Source organism: Capricornis sumatraensis, chromosome 1 (assembly GCF_032405125.1).
Source record: "Capricornis sumatraensis isolate serow.1 chromosome 1, serow.2, whole genome shotgun sequence".
NCBI classification, from domain to species: domain Eukaryota; kingdom Metazoa; phylum Chordata; class Mammalia; order Artiodactyla; family Bovidae; genus Capricornis; species Capricornis sumatraensis.
The window spans coordinates 188,666,974-188,689,122 of record NC_091069.1 but is presented as its reverse complement, the minus strand read 5'-3'; the positions used below and the strand labels follow the sequence as shown (position 1 = coordinate 188,689,122).

At 37.9% G+C, this 22,149-nt stretch overlaps 1 protein-coding gene across 1 annotated transcript in view; it reads left to right on the top strand.

The window, feature by feature from the left end:
- The window catches only part of VPS8 (VPS8 subunit of CORVET complex), a 300,926-nt gene that overhangs the window by 39,817 nt on the left and 238,960 nt on the right, over positions 1-22,149 (top strand). Inside the window, exons 12-16 of the mRNA XM_068987935.1 lie at positions 3,451-3,604; positions 3,703-3,762; positions 5,004-5,111; positions 9,389-9,469; positions 11,521-11,691. Of these exons, the coding sequence (XP_068844036.1) occupies positions 3,451-3,604; positions 3,703-3,762; positions 5,004-5,111; positions 9,389-9,469; positions 11,521-11,691 (574 nt within the window). The remainder of the gene's footprint in view (positions 1-3,450; positions 3,605-3,702; positions 3,763-5,003; positions 5,112-9,388; positions 9,470-11,520; positions 11,692-22,149) is intronic.

Here is a 22,149-nt window from a genome sequence, read left to right as displayed (position 1 = left end):
CCTTCCAAGGAGTAAGCGTCTTTTAATTTCATGGCTGCAGTCACCATCTGCAGTGATTATGGAGCCCCCTCATAAATAGTCAGCCACTGTTTCCCCATCTATTTCCCATGAAGTGATGGGACCGGATGCCATGATCTTCGTTTTCTGAATGTTGAGCTTTAAGCCAACTTTTTCACTCTCCTCTTTCACTTTCATCAAGAGGCTTTTTAGTTCCTCTTCACTTTCTGCCATAAGGGTGGTGTCATCTGCATATTTGAGGTTTATTGATATTTCTCCTGGCAATCTTGATTCCAGCTTGTGTTTCTTCCAGTCCAGCGTTTCTCATGATGTACTCTGCATATAAGTTAAATAAGCAGGGTGACAATATACAGCCTTGATGAACTCCTTTTCCTATTTGGAACCAGTCTGTTGTTCCATGTCCAGTTCTAACTGTTGCTTCCTGACCTGTATATAGATTTCTCAAGAGGCAGGTCAGGTGGTCTGGTATTCCCATCTCTCTCAGAATTTTCCACAGTTTATTGTGATCCATACAGTCAAAGGCTTTGGCATAGTCAATAAAGCAGAAATAGATATTTTTCTGGAACTCCCTTGCTTTTTTGATGATCCAGCAGATATTGGCAATTTGATCTCTGGTTCCTCTGCCTTTTGTAAAACCAGCTTGAACATCTGGAAGTTCACGGTTCATGTATTGTTGAAGCCTGACTTGGAGAATTTTGAGTATTACTTTACTAGCATGTGAGATGAGTGCAATTGTGTGGTAGTTTGAGCATTCTTTGGCATTGCCTTTCTTTGGGATTGGAATGAAAACTGACCTTTTCCAGTCCCATAGCCACTGCTGAGTTTTCCAAATTTGCTGGCATATTGAGTGTAGCACTTCCACAGCATCATCTTTCAGGATTTGAAATAGCTCAACTGGAATTCCATCACCTCCACTAGCTTTGTTCATAGTGATGCTTCCTAAAGCCCACTTCACTTCACATTCTAGTATGTCTGGCTCTGGGTAAGTGATCACACCATTGTGATCATCTGGGTTGTGAAGAACTTTTTTGTACAGTTCTCCTGTGTATTCTTGTGGCCTCTTCTTAATATCTTCTTCTTTTAGAAGCATACCATTTCTGTCCTTTATTAAGCCCAGCTTTGCATGAAATGTTCACTTGGTATCTCTAATTTTCTTGAAGAGATCTCTAGTCTCTCCCACTCTATTGTTTTCCTCTATTTCTTTGCACTGATTGCTGAGGATGGCTTTCTTATCTCTCCTTGCTACTCTTTGGAACTGCATTCAAATGGGTATATCTTTACTTTTCTCCCTTGTTTTTCGCTTCTCTTCTTTTCACACCTATTTGTAAGGCTCCTCAGAAAGCCATTTTGCTTTTTTGCATTTCTTTTTCTTGGGGATGGTCTTGCTCCCTGTCTCCTATACAGTATCACTATCTTCCATCCATTGGGCACTCTCTCAGATCTACTCCCTTAAAACTATTTCCCACTTCCACTGTACAATCATAAGGGATCTGATTTAGGTCATATCTGAATGGTCTAGTGGTTTTCCCTACCTTCTTCAATTTAAGTCTGAATTTGGCAGTAAGGAGTTCATGATCTGAGCCACAGTCAGCTCCCAGTCTTGTTTTTGCTCACTGTATAGAGCTTCTCCATCTTTGGCTGTAAAGAATATAATCAGTCTTATTTTGGTGTTGACCATCTGGTGATGTCCACGTGTAGAGTCTTCTCTTGTGTTGTTGGAAGAGGGTGTTTGCTATGATCAGTGCATTCTTTTGGCAAAACTCTATGAGCCTTTGCTCTGCTTCATTTTGTACTCCAAGGCCAAATTTGCCTGTTACTCCAGGTGTTTCTTGACTTCCTACTTTAGCCTTCCAGTCCCCTTTAACGAAAAGGATATCTTTTTTGGGTGTTAGTTCTAAAAGGTCTTGTAGGTCTTCACAGCACCATTCAACTTCAGCTGCTTCAGCATTACCGCTCGGGCCATAGACTTGGATTACTGTGATATTGAATGGTTTGCCTTGGAAGCGAACAGAGATCATTCTGTTGTTTTTGAGATTGCACCCAAGTACTGCATTTCGGACTCTCTTGTTGACTATGATGGATACTCCCATTTCTTCTAAGGGATTTTTGTCCACAGTAGTAGGTATGATATGGTCATCTGAGTTAAATTCACCCATTCCAGTCCATTTTAGTTCGCTGATTACTAAAATGTTGACATTCACTCTTGCCATCTCCTGTTTGACCACTTCCAATTTGCCCTGATTCATGGACCTAACATTCCAGGTTCCTATACAATATTGTTCTTAATGGCATTGGACCTTGCTTCCATCACCAGTCATATCCTCAGCTGGGTGGTGTTTTTGCTTTGGCTCTGTCTCTTCATTCTTTCGTCATTATTTCTCTACCCTTCTCCCATTGCATGTTGGGCACCTACAGACCTGGGGAGTTCATCTTTCATTGTCCTGTCTTTTTGCCTTTTCATACTGTTCATGGGGTTCTCAAGGCAAGAATACTGAAGTGGTTTGCCATTCCCTTCTCCAGTGGACCACATTTTGTTAGAACTCTCCACCACGACCTGTCTGTCTTGGGTGGCCCTACACGGCATGCCTCAGTTTCATTGAGTTTGACGAGACTGTGGTCCATGTGATTAGATTGGTTAGTTTTCTGTGATTGTGGTTTCTGCCTGTCTGACCTCTGATGCCCTCTCTCAGCACCTAGCGCAGCACTATTGATTTATTCAGCTGATGTTTATTGGCTATCCCCTATGTGTAGGCATTGTTCTAGATACCAGCGTTATGGCTGTGAACCGGTCAAGGTTGCTACTCTGGTAGAACTTACATTCTAGTTGGGGTGGGGGTAGGGAGACAGTCAATAAACCAACACGTAAATAACTTTAAGTATGAGTGCTGTGAAGAAAATAAGACAGATCAGTGTGCTGGAGTGCATTTGAGAATCATTTAGGAAGGCTTCTCTCTGAAGGTGACATTTAAACAAAAACCTGGATGATAATCTAGTCAACAAATGAAAAGACCTGGAAGAAGTGTTCCAGCCAGAGGGATATTCGAGCACAGAAACTTCGAGGTGGGCACACCGTGGCCTGCTGGAGCAGCGGACAGAAGGCCACTGTGGCTGGAGCACGTGCTTATCAGCAGCAGTAGCAGGGGGAGAGGAGTGCAGGCGGGAGAGAGATCATATAAAATCGTACAGGATGTTGTAAACCTGGTGAGAGTCGATTTTATTTTGTGTACAGTGGTAAGCCATTGGAGAGGGAGAAGCCATAGGAGAAGGTGGTAAATCTGACCCTACATTGAAAAGGACACGCTGATGTCATGTGGAGTTTGGATTGTTGGGGGCAGGAGTAGGAATCAGGAGGCTTTTGTAGTCATCTGCTGTAGAGATGTAGTGCCTTGGATCATTGCTAAGATGATTCTGCATTTTGGGTTACATTTTCAGGAGAGTGATGGGAGTGAGAACTTGTGAATCTCGATGCCTGTTTAGCGGTTCCAAGGGTGAAGTTTGCTGTATTGAACCTCTCCACTCTAAGCCCGAGTTGAAAGATCATCCCATCACACAGTTTTCCTTATTGGCCATGGCATCCTTAACAAAGGTATTTAGAAGATGAAGCTTATAACTTAAGAGACTTTGAATACCAAAAATCTGAAAATTGCAGGGTAAATAGTGAAAATGTATTTTTTCTCCCTAAAGATACTGGTCATTGGATTGAAGCCATCCTTGAAAGTGTGGATGACTTTTCCGTATGGACGGGTGAGTAAATCTCCATCTTATGGGCAAAAAGACCATGTTGGGAGGTCGGGGAAGATGATTCATGAGTGGTGAATTCTGTGAGGCTGTCAGAAAGCTAGATAGAATGGAAATCAGCTCTCTGTCTGCTTACCTTGATGTGACCAAAACTGTCAGCTGGCGACCAGAGCAGTGTCCTGGGGATCACAAGATCTATACTTCCCTTCCTTTATTCTGTTAAGTTTTCTCTCATGAACAGCGGCTGCTTTGATACTGAACTACTGAGGGAGAGCACCCCACCGTAATATAGTGTGAATTGCTCTGACGTATTCTTTCTGGGGTTTCTTCTGCCTGTGATATTTCATTTTGGGGGATGCTTCTCGCAGTGTATTGTGCACACCTTGGTATCTCTTCCTTCCTACTTGGATGCTTTCAAAGTGATGTCTTCTTCCAGTGAATATGTAAGGAGAGGCATGGATGGGATGGGATGGAGAATGACGGTGTAGAACCAAGACTAGTCCAGAAAGTAGGCCCTGTAACGAGGGAGCTCGCTCTTCAGTTTTCTTATTGGTACTCTATCTCTGGGCCCCAGGGGAAGCAGGCCTGCCCTTTCAGATGGTAGAGCCTGCTCAGATTACCATTAACTGTTCTTAGGTGACCTTCATTGGCTAATTGAGATTTATCATGGTATGTGTTTGCATCTTTGTTTTTGTTGATTTTCCCCCCAATATTTTATTATGAACATTTTCAAATAAATAGAGAAGTTGAAAGGATTTTACATTAAACATCTATATACCTACCATTGGTATTTTATTGTATACTTCATTATATACCTGTTTATTGTCACTCATCAAATCGTTTTCTTTTTAATGTGCTTCCAAGTAAATTGCAGAAATTATTACTCTTTTTTTCCCCCCTAAATATTCAACATGCATATGATTAAGTACAGTTCAGTATTCAAAGTCTTTCCTTTGGTAGAAAAATTTACATACAACAAAACACACAGATCTTGAGTGTACATTTGCTAAACTTTGCCAAATATAGATACTTACGTAACCCAAACTTCTGTCAAGATGTGGAACATTACTGTCCACAAAGAAGGTTCCTTCTTGACGCTTCCTAGTCAATCCCTACTCCGCTGGAATTTTAGTGAGAAATTAGGAGAAGTTTTTACCAAGGAACACCAGTCCATTGCTGTTTTAAACCAGAGTTTTCTCTTTATTCTTCTTGTATTAACAATGATTTTTTTTTTCCTTCTTACCCAGATGGATCCTTCCAGCGTTCCGTTGCTGGCCTGGCACTTTGTGGCAGTGCATAATTACGTGAATCCCATGCTTGCCTTCTGCAGAGGAGATGTTGTTCATTTTCTCCTGGTAAGTCCTAATATGATGCTACATCTGTGCTGAAGTCCTTTGTCACAGGTTATCATTCTGATTGACCAGTAATTTAATGTTGTGTCAAAGAAATATACTATCGTAATTCTTTGGAAAGAGAGTGACCTATTTAATTTTTGAGGCTTTAGTGGTTAACATGGAAAACCCTCAGCTCCATGCCGCCTCATGGTATATTTCTTATTTCCATCTCCTTTGACTAACAAATAATTAATGGTTTATGTGTATGTGTAAATATTTGAATGTACATATGTCTGTATTAATGGCTTACCTACCTACATGTAGTGTGTTTATTAGCAAGTATCATTGAGCACCTACTATGTCCTTTACATTGTAGTGGACATGAGGCAATTGGAGGACATATAAAACTTAATTTCTTTTTAAAAATAGGTTAAAATATGGTTTGAAAGGCAAAACCAGTATGTTCGTTGCTACTAGTGAGGACAATTTAAGGACTCTACTATGTGATGAGAATTTAAAATTTGATGTAAGTTTGGAGTATGAAGAGATTTGTATGGATTACAGAGGCTGTTGAAGACTTTATGAAGGGTACAGGGCAAATAATGCAGGAGGGATGGATATACATATTGGGGAAAATAAGATGAACTGAAGATACAGAGATAAGAATGTGCCTGTGGAATCTCTTCTTGAGTTTCCTAGCTCAGTGAAGCAAGTGCCTCACTGTCCACTTAGTTTCTCCAGCCTGAGATCTAGGAGATCCATTTTAGTTGCATTTTTCTCTCTATTCCTGCTCTATCACACATCCTGCTGACTCTAATTTACTTCCTTTTTTTGTCTCCCCTATGCTGCTTCCCTAGCCTAAACCACAGGCATTTCTAACCCAGGCTCTGAAATAGCTTCCTAACTAGTCTTTTGCCTCAGTGTCTTTTTATTTCTTTTTTAAATTGACGTATTTTAATTTGACATATTTTAAATTGACATTATTGAGTTAGTTTCTGGTGTATAGCAAAGTGATTCAGTTTATATATCAGTTCAGTTGCTCAGTCATATCCGACTCTGTGCAACCCCATGAATTGTAGCACGCCATGCCTCCTTGTCCATCACCAACTCCCGGAGTTTACTCAAACTCATGTGCATCAAGTTGGTGGTGCCATTCAGCCATCTCATCCTCTGTCGTCCCCTTCTCCTCCTTCCCCAAATCCCTCCCAGCATCATTCTTTTCCAATGAATCAACTCTTCGCATGAGGTGGCCAAAGTACTGGAGTTTCAGTTTCAGCATCAGTCCTTCCAATGAACACCCAGGACTGATCTCCTTTAGGATGGACTGGCTGGATCTCCTTACAGTCCAAGAGACTCTCAAGAGTCTTCTCCAACACCGCAGTTCAAAAGCATCAATTCTTCGGTGCTCAGCTTTCTTCACAGTCCAATTCTCACATCCATACATGACTATTGGAAAAACCATAGCCTTGACTAGATGGACCTTTGTTGGCAAAGTAATGTCTCTGCTTTTGAGTATGCTGTCTCGGTTGGTCATAACTTTCCTTCCAAAGAGTAAGTGTATTGTAATTTCATGGCTGCAGTCACCATCTGCAGTGATTTTGGAGCCCCCCAAAATAAAGTCCGACACTATTTCCACTGTTTCCCCATCTATTTCCCATGAAGTGATGGGACCTGATGCCATGATCGTAGTTTTCTGAATGTTGAGCTTTAAGCCAACTTTTTCACTCTCCTCTTTCACTTTCATCAAGAGGCTTTTTAGTTCCTCTTCAGTTTCTGCCATAAGGGTGGTGTCATCTGCATATCTGAGGTTATTGATATTTCTCCTGGCAATCTTGATTCCAGCTTGTGCTTCTTTGAGCCCAGCGTTTCTCATGATGTACTCTGCATAGAAGTTAAATAAGCAGGGTGACAATATACAGCCTTGACGTACTCCTTTTCCTATTTGGAACCAGTCTGTTGTTCCATGTCCAGTTCTAACTGTTGCTTCCTGACCTCCAGACAGGTTTCTCAAGAGGCAGGTCAGGTGGTCTGGTATTCCCATCTCTTTCAGAATTTTCCAGTTTATTGTGACAGTTTATATATATATATATATATATATATATATATATATTCTTTTCCAGCTTTTCCATTGTAGATATTATGAAATATTGTATATAATTTCCTGTGCTTTACAGTAGGACCTTGCTGTTTATCTTTTATCTATAATGGTTTGTATGTGCTTATCCCAAATTCTTAAGTTATCCCACTCCCTCTTTCCCCGTGGTAACCCTAAGTTTGTTTTCTATGTCTGTGAGCCTGTTTCTGTTTTTTAAGTAAGTTCACTTGTATCATTTTTTTAGATTCCACATATAAGCGATATCATGTATTTGTCTTTCTCTGTCTGATTTACTTAGTATGACAGTCTCTAGGCCCATCCATGGTGCTGCAAAGGCATTGTTTCATTCTTCCTTGTGGCTGAGTAACACTGCATTTATTTATGTATCACATCTTTTTTATACATTCATCTGTTGATGGATGTTTAGGATGCTTCCATGTCTTTGGCCTTGGTGTCTTTACATATGCCAATGTCTCTGCCAGGAAAGCTCTGTGCTCTCTTCAACATTATCCTAGCTCATGATTAGCATTGCCTTCCTTGACCTACTGACCTCAATTAGCATTTCCCACTACAGACATCGGTAATACCTTCTTTTATAACATTCAGCACTTCTAAAATTCCTTATTTAACATTTTTCTTCTTCGCTAGACTGAAAGCTCCATAAGTCTAAAACCAACCCTACTGCTGTATTCCAACTACTAGGACAGTACTTAAATATATAGAAAGTCAGTAATAAATGTTAGAATTAATAACAGGGAGAAGCTTATTGTTGAAAATAAAGTTGAGTATATGGCATGGATCTAGATTAGGGGTTGGCAAACTATGGCCTGTGGGCCAGACGTGGCTGGCTACTTGATTTTGTGAAGTATTATTTCATGCGCATTTGGTTATGTCTTATTTATTGCTGCTTTTGCACAACAGTGGCAGAGTTGGGTAGTTACAACAGAGATTGTATGCTCTGCAGATCTGAAAATATTTACTGTATGGCTTTTTACAGAAAAAGTTTGCTAACCTCTGATCTAGATTGTATAATAATTGCCCTAGATTGGTAAGGGGAAACCATCACAGGTTCTTAGGTAATTAAAGTGATATGATTAAAGTGACATTTTAGGAATAGCACCGTACAAATAGCAAAAAGAACAGATTATAGGAGGTTGGAGGGAAATGAAGGGTTTTGCTCTTGTCTAAAGACCTCACTTGCTTTATTACAAGGATGGTTGCAGTGAGAGTTAGGGATGGCATTTTGAAGGAAAGACAAGGCTTTTCAGGGGGACTGAAGGACATAAACAAAACATTGCATTTCTGGCTGTTTGAGCTATACTAGTGTCATATTTCAGAAAAGCCTAGTTTTGGTCACTGCAGCACCTTTTTTTCCTTTTAATGTACTTTTGTTTTACTTTTTTTAACACCATACCACTAATCCTATTTTATGCTTTAACTCTGGCTAAATACAGTTATTGATGTGATGAAGTTAGTTTGTTCTGAGTATGACAGAGTGAATATTACATTTGCCAGTACAGCATACCCTGGGGATATTACTGGTTCCGTTTCAGACCACTGCAATAAAGCAAATACTGCAGTGCAGTGAGTTACGTAAGTTGATTGGTTTCCCAGGGCATAGAAAAGTTATGTTTGCACTACATTGTAGTCTTTTAAGTATGTAATAACATTATCTCTTAAAAAAAAGCAGTGTACATACCTTAATTAAAAAATACTTCATTGCTTACAAAAAGCCAAAACAATTACAATAGTAACATCAAAGATTACTAATCACGGATTACTATAACAAATAATACTGAAAAAGTTTGCATTACTGCAAAAATTACCAAAATGTGACACAGAGACAGTAAGCAAGCGAGCAAATGTTGTTGGAAAAATGGTGTCAATAGATTGACTCAAGGTTGCCACAGACCTTCAGTTTGTAAAACACACAATATCTGGAAGCACAATAAAGTGAAGTGCATTTAATACAATGGTATGCCTAAACTGACAGCTTGACCACTGACCATGGATTATACCAGATATACTACATACACTTGTGAGTGATTTTTTTCATTTGTTTAATAGTTTCTTTAGTTATCAGTATTTGTTTTACCCATATTCTGAATGGAAATCATGTTCTAGGTGGATTGAGTAGGTGAGAAACTTTTTAAAGTCTCTCAAACAGTAGCTGATATTCAGGTTGTTTTTATTTCATCATCAGGTTAAGAGAGATGAATCTGGAGCGATACATGTTACTAAGCAAAAGCATCTTCACCTATACTATGACCTCATCAACTTTACTGTGAGTATTATTGAAATGAAAAACCCCCATTTACTTTGTATAATTGTTCTGAGTCCATGTTCTGTTAAGGCTCCCAGGATTTTTGCCATAAACCATGACCTTTAGGATCATGTAAAATGTGGACAGAAGTGAAGTCCTGGTTGTACTGAAAACAGTCTTGACATTGGTGTGATGCCACACATCATTTTTGTTGTCCTTCAGCCTGCTGAACACTGGCAAGATCACCAAAAGTTTTCTTTAATGTCTTGAATAGCTCGAAGGGTAGATCAGAATAATTTCTTCAGGATCATTGCCGGGCTTTCTTTGTAAACACATCTTGGTACTTCTGAGTATGTCCTCATTGGTTCAGGAGATACTATTTTCTTGTGGCTAAAAACTTTGCAGAGTTCTCTCTCTACCATGTATCTCGGTCCTGAGCAACCTTTGGGTTTTTTTTAGAAAACATTATTTCCTTTCGTATCAATTTTTATAATAGATGATTTATTAATTTAGTTGTACATTGCTTTTTAAATCTTACAGACTTGATTTAGAAATAACACTTTTTTCCCATATACATTTCATGAAATAATTTTGTTCAACCTCTTCCCATGTTTATTAGACATCAGTGTTTTGTCATTACCAGAATCCCTTGTGGAATTGTCTAACATATTTGTCTAGAATTCATCATTATCACTTGCATTTAAGATGTTTGAGGTACATCTCTGTAAACATCTGCATATGATTCTGTCCCTGGAAAAAACTTCCCAACCACAAGTAGCCATTCTAATTGTAGGACAGTGGGTGTTTTTCATTTGTCCTGTGACATATTCATGATATGACCCCTAACCGCATTGCTTTGTAAGTTACCTTTAAAAGGCTTGTTTACAATGTGTCAACAATTAAAATAGTGAGAGTCTAATCCCAAGAATAATTGCTAAACATGCTAACATTCTTGCTCATTCTTTCTCTTAACCAGGTGACCTTTGAAAGCCTGTAAAAGCTAGCACTAAAGTTTGTACAAGGCTAAATAATGTGTCTTTTCTGAATGGTACTTTGTTTCTCAAAGTAATCAAGAGAGCACATTACAAAAGTTCTTTGTAAATGGTTTGAGTGTCAAACTCTGTTTTCTGAGAGACAATGTTTTTTTGAAAAACCAAACCTTTCCCTTACAGCAACCACTGCAGTGATAAAGTATATACACGTGTAGCATAGTTAAAAGAGAAAAATTGATCCATTCTCAACTTGATTGGTTTTGATTATTATTTGATTATGCAGATAATTTCCGAGCATGGAAAGAGATCATATAAATAAACCAAAACTAGTATCAGAGAAAGTGCAGGGGAAATACTTTGTTCTGGCTAATTTGGAATTCTAATTGTACAGATTTTAAGACTTCATTTATTTCTTGAGGAGGAATTGAGAATTTTCAAAAAAATATTTTGAAAATAAATTTTATATATAACCCGAGAAATTTAATCAAAATGACATCCTTTAGCAGATTTTAACATTATTACTTTTAAAATTGTAATAGTACTCATTAACAAATATTCAGACTATATAGAGAAATAGAGCAAAGAACTCTGCCATAATTTGTAGGTGAAGGAAATATGTATTTTTAAAATAGTTTCTATTTTAAAATATGTAATATTTAAATGCTAATGATCATTCTTTGACCAGCTAGGTTTATGAGGTTTCATTGCCATTTTGTTTGATTAATGTCAAAAATAGCAGAAATGCAAAGTTAGTCACTTTTAAGTTATTGTGTCAATGTACTACCTTTAAAAAAAATTTGATAAACAGTTTATCCCATAATATCTATTAGGGCTCTCAGCTAGCCTTCTTTTACATTATGAATCACTTTAATACCATCAGAGCTCAATACTGTGCTGTGCACCTGCTGTTCTTTGGGCTGGTACTGAGTAGTTCTTGCTGTGATTGTGTTATCATCACCTGATTGATTAAATGGTTAAGGTCCTCAGTGTCATTTCACTGAGTGGCCAAGCTTTCTTCTCTTCCTGGATGATGATGTGGGATGGGCCTCACTTTTGTGTTTCCGTGTGCTTGAATTACAGTGGATAAACTCACGCACAATTGTGCTCTTGGACAGTGTAGAGAAGTTGCATGTGATTGATCGGCAAACTCAGGAGGAGCTGGAAACAGTGGAGATCTCAGAAGTTCAGTTGGTCTATAATAGCAGCCATTTCAAATCACTAGCCACTGGAGGAAACGTGAGCCAGGCGCTGGTAAGGATAATCTGTTATTTTAGCATTGTTTTGATACACTTGATATTTTGTTGTTTTATTTTAAGAATTCTGAGGAGTTTTTATGTCTTGATGTTTCTTTGAAAACCACTAACTAGGTTGAAGTGGATGTGAATTTATTTGTAAGTATTCAAGAATGTGAATTAAAACAGTAATTCCTGTTATCTGCTATTCAGAAATGTAACTAATACCAAAGAAATTTTAACTTTTTTACTAAAAATAATGACGTGAAATTTAAAGTTCATAAGAAAGAAACTGTAAAAGCAAGAGATTTTAGAAAGTTTTATGTGGTGACAACAAGCCTGATAGATTTAAGGAATTAAAGACTACAGAGACAGGTAGCTTGTGAGGCTTTGGAAGTATATGGATAATTGCTAAAGACTTGAACAGGTATGAACACTGTGGTCATTGAAAGGCAATGAGAGCTTTGAGAGAAAAATTCTTTAGGAATGGGAGATAGATGAAATGTAGGAGTCTGCAGAGAAGGAAGACCTAAAAGTTATTTTAGTATTGCTGCTGCTAAGTCACTTCAGTCGTGTCTGACTCTGTGCGACCCCATAGACGGCAGCCCATCAGGCTCCTCCGTCCCTGGGATTCTCCAGGCAAGAACACTGGAGTGGGTTGCCATTTCCTTCTCCAATATTAATTTTACTATATTTTAAGCAATGACAGTGGCATTTAGCTATTTACACAGGTGTGTGTGCCAAGTTTTTGCGACCCTATGGATTGTAGCCCACCAGGCTCTTCTGTCCCTGGGATTGTCCAGGCAAGAATACTGAAGTGGGTTGCCATGCCCTCCTACAGGGGATCTTCCCAACCCATATCTCTTATGTCTCCTGCATTGGCAGGGGGGTCCAGTTCGATTCCTGGATGGGGAAGATCCACTGGAGATGGGATAGATTACCCACTCCAGTATTCTTGGGCTTCCCCTGTGGCTCAGCTGATAATCCATCTGCAATGCAGAAGACCTGGGTTCGATCCCTGGGTTGGGAAGATCCCCTGAAGAAGGAAAAGGCTACCCACTCTAGTATTCTGGCCAAGAGAATTTCATGGACTGTATAGTCCATGGGGGTCACAAAGAGTTGGACAGGATGGAGCAACATTCACTTCACTCTTAACCACTAGTGCCACCAGGGAAGCCCATTTACATAGGTAGTTTACAGTTAAATTACTTGAAATTGTGATCTCATGTTTGCTAAGTCAGTAATCTTTAAGCAGGAAATTTAGACTCTTGTGGAGCTTCTCTGTATAATTTCCTGGAAAAAAATAGTAATGAAGGTCTTATTTATGAGTGTCTAAAGCATCACTATGAACAAAGCTAGTGGAGGTGATGGAATTCCAGTTGAGCTATTTCAAATCCTAAAAGATGATGCTGTGAAAGTGCTGCACTCAATATGCCAGCAAATTTGGAAAACAGTCAGTTTTCATTCCAATCCCAAAGAGAGGCAATGCCAAAGAATGCTCAAACTACCGCACAATTGCACTCATCTCACGTGCTAGTACTGTAATGCTCAAAATTCTTCAAGCCAGGCTTCAGCAATACGTGAACCGTGAACTTCCAGATGTTCAAGCTGGTTTTAGAAAAGGCAGAGGAACCAGAGATCAAATTGCCAACATCCCCTGGATCATGGAAAAAGCAGGAGAGTTCCAGAAAAACATCTATTTCTGCTTGATTGACTATGCCAAAGCCTTTGACTGTGTGGATCACAATAAACTGTGGAAAATTCTGAAAGAGATGGGAATACCAGACCACCTGACCTGCCTCTTGAGAAATCTATATGCAGGTCAGGAAGCAACAGTTAGAACTGGACATGGAACAACAGACTGGTTCCAAATAGGAAAAGGAGTATGTCAAGGCTGTATATTGTCACCCTGCTTATTTAACTTCTATGCAGAGTACATCATGAGAAACGCTGGGCTGGAAGAAACACAAGCTGGAATCAAGATTGCTGGGAGAAATATCAATACCTCAGATATGCATATGACACCACCCTTATGGCAGAAGGTGAAGAGGAACTAAAAAGCCTCTTGATGAAAGTGAAAGAGGAGAGTGAAAAAGTTGGCTTAAAGCTCAACATTCAGAAAACTACGATCATGGCATCAGGTCCCATCACTTCATGGGAAATAGATGGGGAAACAGTGGAAACAGTGTCAGAGTTTATTTTGGGGGGCTCCAAAATCACTGCAGATGGTGACTGCAGCCATGAAATTAAAAGATGCTTACTCCTTGGAAGAAAAGTTATGACCAACCTAGATAGCATACTCAAAAGCAGAGACATTACTTTGCCACAAAAGTCCGTCTAGTCAAGGCTATGGTTTTTCCAGTGGTCATGTATGGATCTGAGAGTTGGACTGTGAAGAAAGCTGAGCACCGAAGAATTGATGCTTTTGAACTGTGGTGTTGGAGAAGACTCTTGAGAGTCCCTTGGACTGCAAGGAGATCCAACCAGTCCATCCTAAAGGAGACCAGTCCTGGGTGTTCTTTGGAAGGACTGATGTTGTAGCTGAAACTCCAATTCTTTGGCCACCTCATGAGAAGAGTTGACTCATTGGAAAAGACTCTGATGCTGGGAGGGATTGGGGGCAGGAGGAGGGGACGACAGAGGATGAGATGTCTGGATAGCATCACCGACTCGATGGACATGAGTTTGGGTGAACTCTGGGAGTTGGTGATGGACAGGGAGGCCTGGCGTGCTGCAATTCATGGGGTCACAAAGAGTCGGACTGAACTGAACACATAGTATCTTGCTCAAATCTCCCTGAGATATTAGAACTTCAGGGCATAAATATATGTCAAAGAGTCTTCCAGTATTTTCAGAATTTAGAAACTAGGCAAATCCAGAAGAAGAAATGGTAATTCAGTAGAATTCACTAGGTTAAGAATAATTATTGTCCCACACTTAGATGTTTTCTTTGGTGTGGAAGTGTAAAAGTGTCAGTCACTTGGTCATGTCTGACTCTCTGTGACTTCATGGACTGTAGCCCACCAGGCTCCTCTGTCTGGAATTTCCCTGGCAAGAATACTGGAGTGGGTAGCCATATCCTTCTCCAGGGGATCTTCCTGACCCAGGAATCAAACCTGGGTCTCCCACATTGAGAGCAGATTCTTTTCCGTCTTAACAGGGAAGCCCCCAAATCAGCTCTCCCTGACTCCTAGCAACTGCGGCAGCAGTGGCGGTGGTGGCAGTCTGAAGAGTGATTATTAAAAACATTGATAGACTTTGAACTTGTGCTTTCAGCCATGATGGAATAGTAGGGACTGGATTTGCTCTCCTGTCTGGGAAAAAAAGAAAAATAAAGGAAAAAAAACAAAAACAGTAATTTTCAAGAGACTAGTGAGCTTGAAAATAGAATGATAGAATCTATCCAAAATGAAACAGAAAAAAATTAAAAAAATGTTAGTGACCAGTGAGGTAGCGAGAAGTAGCCTAACGTGTGGTAGAATCGCTGAAGGAGAGGAGAGAAAAAATTAGAAGAAATAATGGTCAGAAACTTTCCAAAACAATAAACACAGAATTTCAAGAAGCTCAGTGAACCCAAACACAAGTAAAATGAACAGATTGATTCAAATGAATTGGAAAGAGGAAATATTAGAGCAGGCAGAGGAGAAAGACACATTAAGTGCAGAGGATCAGCAGTAAGTGCAAGAGCAGATTTCTCATCTGCCATAATCTGCAGTAGTCTCCAGACAGATATACCAAATGGCCAAAAAGCAGATGACAGGATATCAGCATCATTAATCATTATGGAAATGCAAATCAAAATCACAATGAGATACCACTTCATGCCTCCCGCGATAGCTGTAATCAAAGAGACAATAACAACTGTTGACTACAATGCATAAAAATTGGAACATTCATATTTTGCTTGTTGGACATAGTGCAGCCACTATAGAAAACATTTTGGCAGTTACTCAAAATATTGAAGATTCCATGTGATAGAGCAGTTCTATTCCTAGCTAGCTACTCAAGAGGAATGAAGCCATATCTCCACAAAAACACTTGTACACAGATGTTCATAGCAGTAGTATTCATAATAGCCAAAGAGTCAGAAAAAATGTCCACCAGCTGATAAATGGATAAGCAAAATGTGGCATGTCTATGTAGTAGGATGCTATTCCTCAATTTAAGAAATGAACTATTGACACGTGCTGCAGCATGGATGAGCCTCTGAAATACTGTGTTAAGTGAAAGAAGCCGTATGGAAAGACCATGTATTGTTTGAGTCTATTCATATGAAATGTCCAGAAAAGGTAAATTTATAGAGACAGATGTAGATTAATAGAACTAGGACTAAGAGTGGGAATGAGAATTGACTGGAAGTGGGTAAAAGTTATCTTTGTGGAGTGATGGGAATATTCTGAAATTGGATTTTGGCAATGGTTGAACAACTGTACATTTACCAAGATGTTATTGTATACTCAATGAGTGAATTTTATGGTATGTAAATTATCTTAATATTGTCATTTAACAAAAGAAGTTGACTATTTAAAACAAAAGTAATGATATTTTGTGGTACAAACTTAATGATATGTAGAAGTAATAGGATGACAGAAATAGTACATAGCAGGGAGTAGGGAGAAGGAAGTATATTACTCTAAAGTTCTTAACATTATACATCAAATTGTATATTATAAATGTAGACTGAGATTAGTTAAAGTTGCATATTATAAACACTAGAGTAGTCACTGAAAAAGTATCCCTTGATAAGTCAATAGTAGCAAAAAAAAAACGGATGTTAAAAAATATTAAATTCAATGAAGCATTAAAAAAGAAGAGGTAGTACAGGTGGAAAACAATAAGATAATCTAAATCCAACTATATCAATAATTATAAGAAATGGAAGATGTCTAAACATTTTAGTTGAAAGGCAGGGATTGTCATACTGGATTTAAAAAAAGCAGGACCAACTCTATGCTGTCTACAAAAAGCTCTCATTAAATACAAAGTCATAGATAAGTTAAAAGTAAGAGGAAAGAAAAAGACATATTGTGCAAATACTAATAATTAAAATGGCTATTTTAATATCAGATTAAGTAGATTTCTGAGTAAGGAATGTTGCCAGAGATAAAGAGAAATTTCAAATTGATAAGAAGATTAATTCATCAAGAAGACATAATAATCTTAAAGGCTTAAGCACCCGATAACAGACCTTCAAAATATATGAGACGATAACAAATTTAAAAAGAGAAACAGACAAGTCCACAATTAGAGTTTGGACAATTCAAAACCCCTTTATTAGTAATTAATAGAATAAGCAGACAGAAAACCATCAAGGGTATATAGAAGACTTAAAAAGAATTATTGACCAACTTGACGTAACTGATATTTATAGAGTATTCCACCCAGAAAAAGCAAATTACAAACGTTCTCAAGTGCAAATGGAGCATCCAATAAATTATATGCCAGGCCATAAAGCAAACAACAGTAAATTATTGAATCATCTGGGTAAATCTGGAGGAGACTTAAATATTTGGAAATTAAGTAACACCCTTATTAATAACCCGTAAGTCAAAGAAGAAATCTCAAAGGAAGTTATATTTTGAACTAAATGAAAGTGAAAATGCAGCATATGAAAATCTGTGGCCTCAGACAGCTCATACAGCTCAGCATTTTCACACAAAACAAAGCAGAAGATCTAAAAAGACATTTCTCCAAAGAAGACATGCAGGTGGCTCATAGGTACATGAAAGACTGCTCCTTACTAGAGAAATGTAAATCGAAACAACACGAGGTATCACCTCACACCAGTCAGAATGGCTAGCATCAAAGCACTGACAAATAATCGGTGCTGGAGAGAGTCAGAGAAAAAGGAACCCTCCTGCACTGTTGGTGGAAATGTACATTGGTCCAGTCACTATGGAGAACAGTATGGAGATTCCTTAAAATAGTAAAAATAGAGTTACCATATGATCCATCAATCCCACTGCTGGACATATATCCAGAAAAAAATATCATTCAAAAAGATACATGCAGTCTAATGTTCATCGCACTATTTACGATAGATAGCCACAACGTGTTGTGTATACATGGAAGCAACCTAAATGTTCATCGATAGATGAATGGATAAAGAAGATGTGGTGTATATATATATATACATACAGAGACACACAGTGGAATATTACTCAGCTATAAGAATGCCAGATACAGCAATATAAATGTACCTAGAGATTATCATACTGAAGTAAACCAGAGAAAGACAAATATCATATGATATCACTCATATGTGGAATTTAAAAAAAAAGATGCAAATAAACTTATTTACAAAAACAGAAACAGGCTCATAGACATAGAAAAAACAAACATGGTTACCAAATGAGAGAGTGGGGAGGGATAATTAGGAATTTGGGATTAACATATGCACACTACTATATCTAAAATAGATAACCAACAAGGACCTACTGTATAGCACAGGGAACTGTATTCAATATTTTATAATAATCTATAAGGGAAAAGAATCTGAAAAAATGTATATATGTAAAATAACTGAATCACTGCTGTACACTTGAACTAACATAACATTGAAAATTAACTTTAACAAAAATCTGGGGTCTATAAGTCAATTTGAGGGTAATTTATAGCTTTAAATGGGCTTCCCTGGTAGCTCAGCTGGTAAAGAATCCACCTGCAATGTAGGAGAACCCAGTTTGATTCCTGGGTCAGGAAGATCCCCTAGAGAAGGCATAGGATACCCATTCCAGTATTCTTGGGCTTCCCTGGTGGCTCAGCTGGTAAAGAATCTGCCTGCAATAGGGAGACCTGGGTTCGATACCTGGGTTGGAAAGATCCCCTGGAGAAGGGAATGGCTACCCACTCAGTATTCTGACCTGGAGAAGTCCATGGACTGTATAGTCCATGGGGTCACCAAGAGTTGGACATGACTGAGCAACTTTTACTTTCACTATAGCTTTAAATACCTTAAAAAAATCTCAAATTTGAGATTTTTATTTAAGTTTCTTTAAGTTTTTATCTTAAAGAAACAGAGAAGAGCAAATAAATTGGAAGTAAAGGAACAAATAACAAAAGTGAACACAAATCAGCTAAGTAGGAAATGGACAAACAGTAGAGAAAATCAAAGAAAATAAAGCTTGTTTTTTTAAAAGATAAATAAAATTGATAAAACACTGTGAGAGTAATTCAGAAAAAAGGTACAGTTACTAATATCAGGAATGAGAGAGATACAATCACTGTGTAGTCTGAAAATATTAAAAAGATAATATAAATATATTTTTTTAATTTCTTTTTTTTTAATTTTTATTTTTACTTTATTTTACTTTACAATACTGTATTGGTTTTGCCATACATTGACATGAATCCACCACGGGTGTACATGAGATCCCAAATATGAACCCCCCTCCCACCTCCCTCCCCACAACATCCCTCTGGGACATCCCCGTGCACCAGCACCAAGCATGCTGTATCCTGCATCGAACATAGACTGGTGATTTGATTCTTACATGATAGTATACATGTTTCAATGCCATTCTCCCAAATCATCCCACCCTCTCCCTCTCCCTCTGAGTCCAAAAGTCCGCTATACACATCTGTGTCTTTTTGGCTGTCTTGCATACAGGGTCATCATTGCCATCTTTCTAAATTCCATATATATGTGTTAGTATACTGTATTGGTGTTTTTCTTTCTGGCTTACTTCACTCTGTATAATTGGCTCCAGTTTCATCCATCTCATCAGAACTGATTCAAATGTATTCTTTTTAACAGCTGAGTAATACTCCATTGTGTATATGTACCACAGCTTTCTTATCCATTCATCTGCTGATGGACATCTAGGTTGTTTCCATGTCCTGGCTATTATAAACAGTGCTGCGACGAACATTGGGGTACATGTGTCCCTTTCAATTCTGGTTTCCTCGGTGTGTATGCCCAGCATTGGGATTGCTGGGTCATATGGCAGTTCTGTTTGCAATTTTTTAAGGAATCTCCACACTGTTCTCCATAGTGGCTGTACTAGTTTGCATTCCCACCAACAGTGTAGGAGGGTTCCCTTTTCTCCACACCCTCTCCAGCATTTATTGCTTACAGATTTTTGGATCGCAGCCATTCTGACTGGTGTGAAGTGGTACCTCATTGTGGTTTTGATTTGCATTTCTCTAATAATAAGTGATGTTGAGCATCTTCTCATGTGTTTGTTAGCCATCCGTATGTCTTCTTTGGAGAAATGTCTATTTAGTTCTTTGGCCCATTTTTTGATTGGGTCGTTTATTTTTCTGGAATTGAGCTGCATAAGTTGCTTGTATATTTTTGAGATTAGTTGTTTGTCAGTTGTTTCATTTGCTATTATTTTCTCCCATTCAGAAGGCTGTCTTTTCACCTTGCTTATATTTTCCTTTGTTGTGCAGAAGCTTTTAATTTTAATTAGATCCCATTTGTTTATTTTTGCTTTCATTTCCAGAATTCTGGGAGGTGGATCATAGAGGATCCTGCAGTGATTTATGTCGGAGAGTGTTTTGCCTATGTTCTCCTCTAGGAGTTTTATAGTTTCTGGTCTTACATTTAGATCTTTAATCCATTTTGAGTTTATTTTCATGTGCGGTGTTAGAAAGTGATCTAGTTTCATTCTTTTACAAGTGGTTGACCAGTTTTCCCAGCACCACTTGTTAAAGAGATTGTCTTTACTCCATTGTATATTCTTGCCTCCTTTGTCAAAGATAAGGTATCCATAAGTGTGTGGATTTATCTCTGGGCTTTCTATTTTGTTCCATTGATCTATATTTCTGTCTTTGTGCCAGTACCATACTGTCTTAATGACTGTGGCTTTGTAGTAGAGCCTGAAGTCAGGCAGGTTGATTCCTCCAGTTCCATTCTTCTTTCTCAAGATTGCTTTGGCTATTCGAGGTTTTTTGTATTTCCATACAAATCTTGAAATTATTTGTTCTAGAATAAAGACTGTGGCAAGTAAAAAAAAAAAAAGATAATATAAATAACTTTATGCCTAAAAATTAAACAATTTTAGATGAAGTAGAAAAATTCTTTGAAAGGTACAGATTACTAAAGCTGACCAAGAAGAAATGAAAATCTAAGGGGTTATATGTTAGTTTGATTTCCTACAAAGAAAATCCAAGCATAGATAGCTTCACTAGTAAAGTCTATTATAATTAAGGAAAAAATACCAATTTTACATAAAAATCTTTTTAAAAATAGAGGAAAAGGGAGCACATAATTCTTTTTATGATATCAGCTTACCTCTGATAATAAAACTGAAGACATTGCAATAAAGTATAATACAGACCAATGACCTCATGAGCACAGAAGCAAAAATCTGTGAAATAGTAGTAAATAGAAATCAGCCATGTATGAAAAGCAGAGTCATTATCAAATGGTATTTATCCAAGTCACGCCTGGCTGGTTTAACATTCAAAAGTCAATGTTATTCACTATATTAGTTTATTGTAAAAGAAAGGTCATAATACCATCTCAAAAGACGTAGAAAAAGCATTTCACAAAATTCAGTATCCGTTTCTGATAAAATTCTTAGCAAACTAGGAATAGAAGGGAGCTTCTTTGGCTTGATTAAAAAGAACATCTACAAAAATCCTACCACTAACATTGTACTTAAATTTAAAGTGGTACTGCCAGAAACCCAGACTGAAGAAAAAGTGCAAAACCCTGATTCTGATCTTCCAGAGGAAATACAGAAGCAGAGGAGCGTGTTAAGATTCCACTGGGATGCCATTAGCAAAATTGAGATAGTAGGAAGCTCCAGTGAATAAGTGTTCCAGTGTCTTCAACAAATAAACTTCATGGAAAGCAAAGGACTGTGAGAGATAGAGGCACACTGACTCTTAAGAGATGTATCAGCCTGCTTCAGTGTGTGGCCCTTATTTGAGTCTTGACTTAAACAAATGAAATGTAGAAACAAAGAATAAAAATCTCAGTAACGTTTGACATTTATGAGGCAATTTGAAATCCAAACACTGATCAGATATTTGATATTGAGGAATGATTGTTAGTTTTTAAAACTCTGTCAAGGAAATTGTGTGGTTGTGTTAAAAAGGATTTATTATGCATATACTGAATTTTTGTAAATGAGGTGTCCAAAATCTGAGATTCATTTCAGAATTATTACCGTGTTATAGAGGAGTCAGTGGGAATTATAGATGAAACAAGATTGAGCTTATAATTAATGAAGCTAGTTACTGGATACATTGGGTTCATTATTATATTCTGTCTACCTTTGTATATATTTTTATAATTTCATAAGAAAAATGACTAGTTACCAGTTCTTGACCACATATATTTTGAAAGATTTATAAATGCTACTGTATTTAAGCCTCTCAGAAACTGCATGGGTTTCAAAGATGAAAAAACAGTGTCAGAACTTTGAAACTTGTTTAAACTCTGTCACCTAGTAGGTGACAGAGCCGAAATTTGCAACCCAGATTTATCAGGCAGGAAGTCTTGTTTCTATTTGCTGGGTTGTGC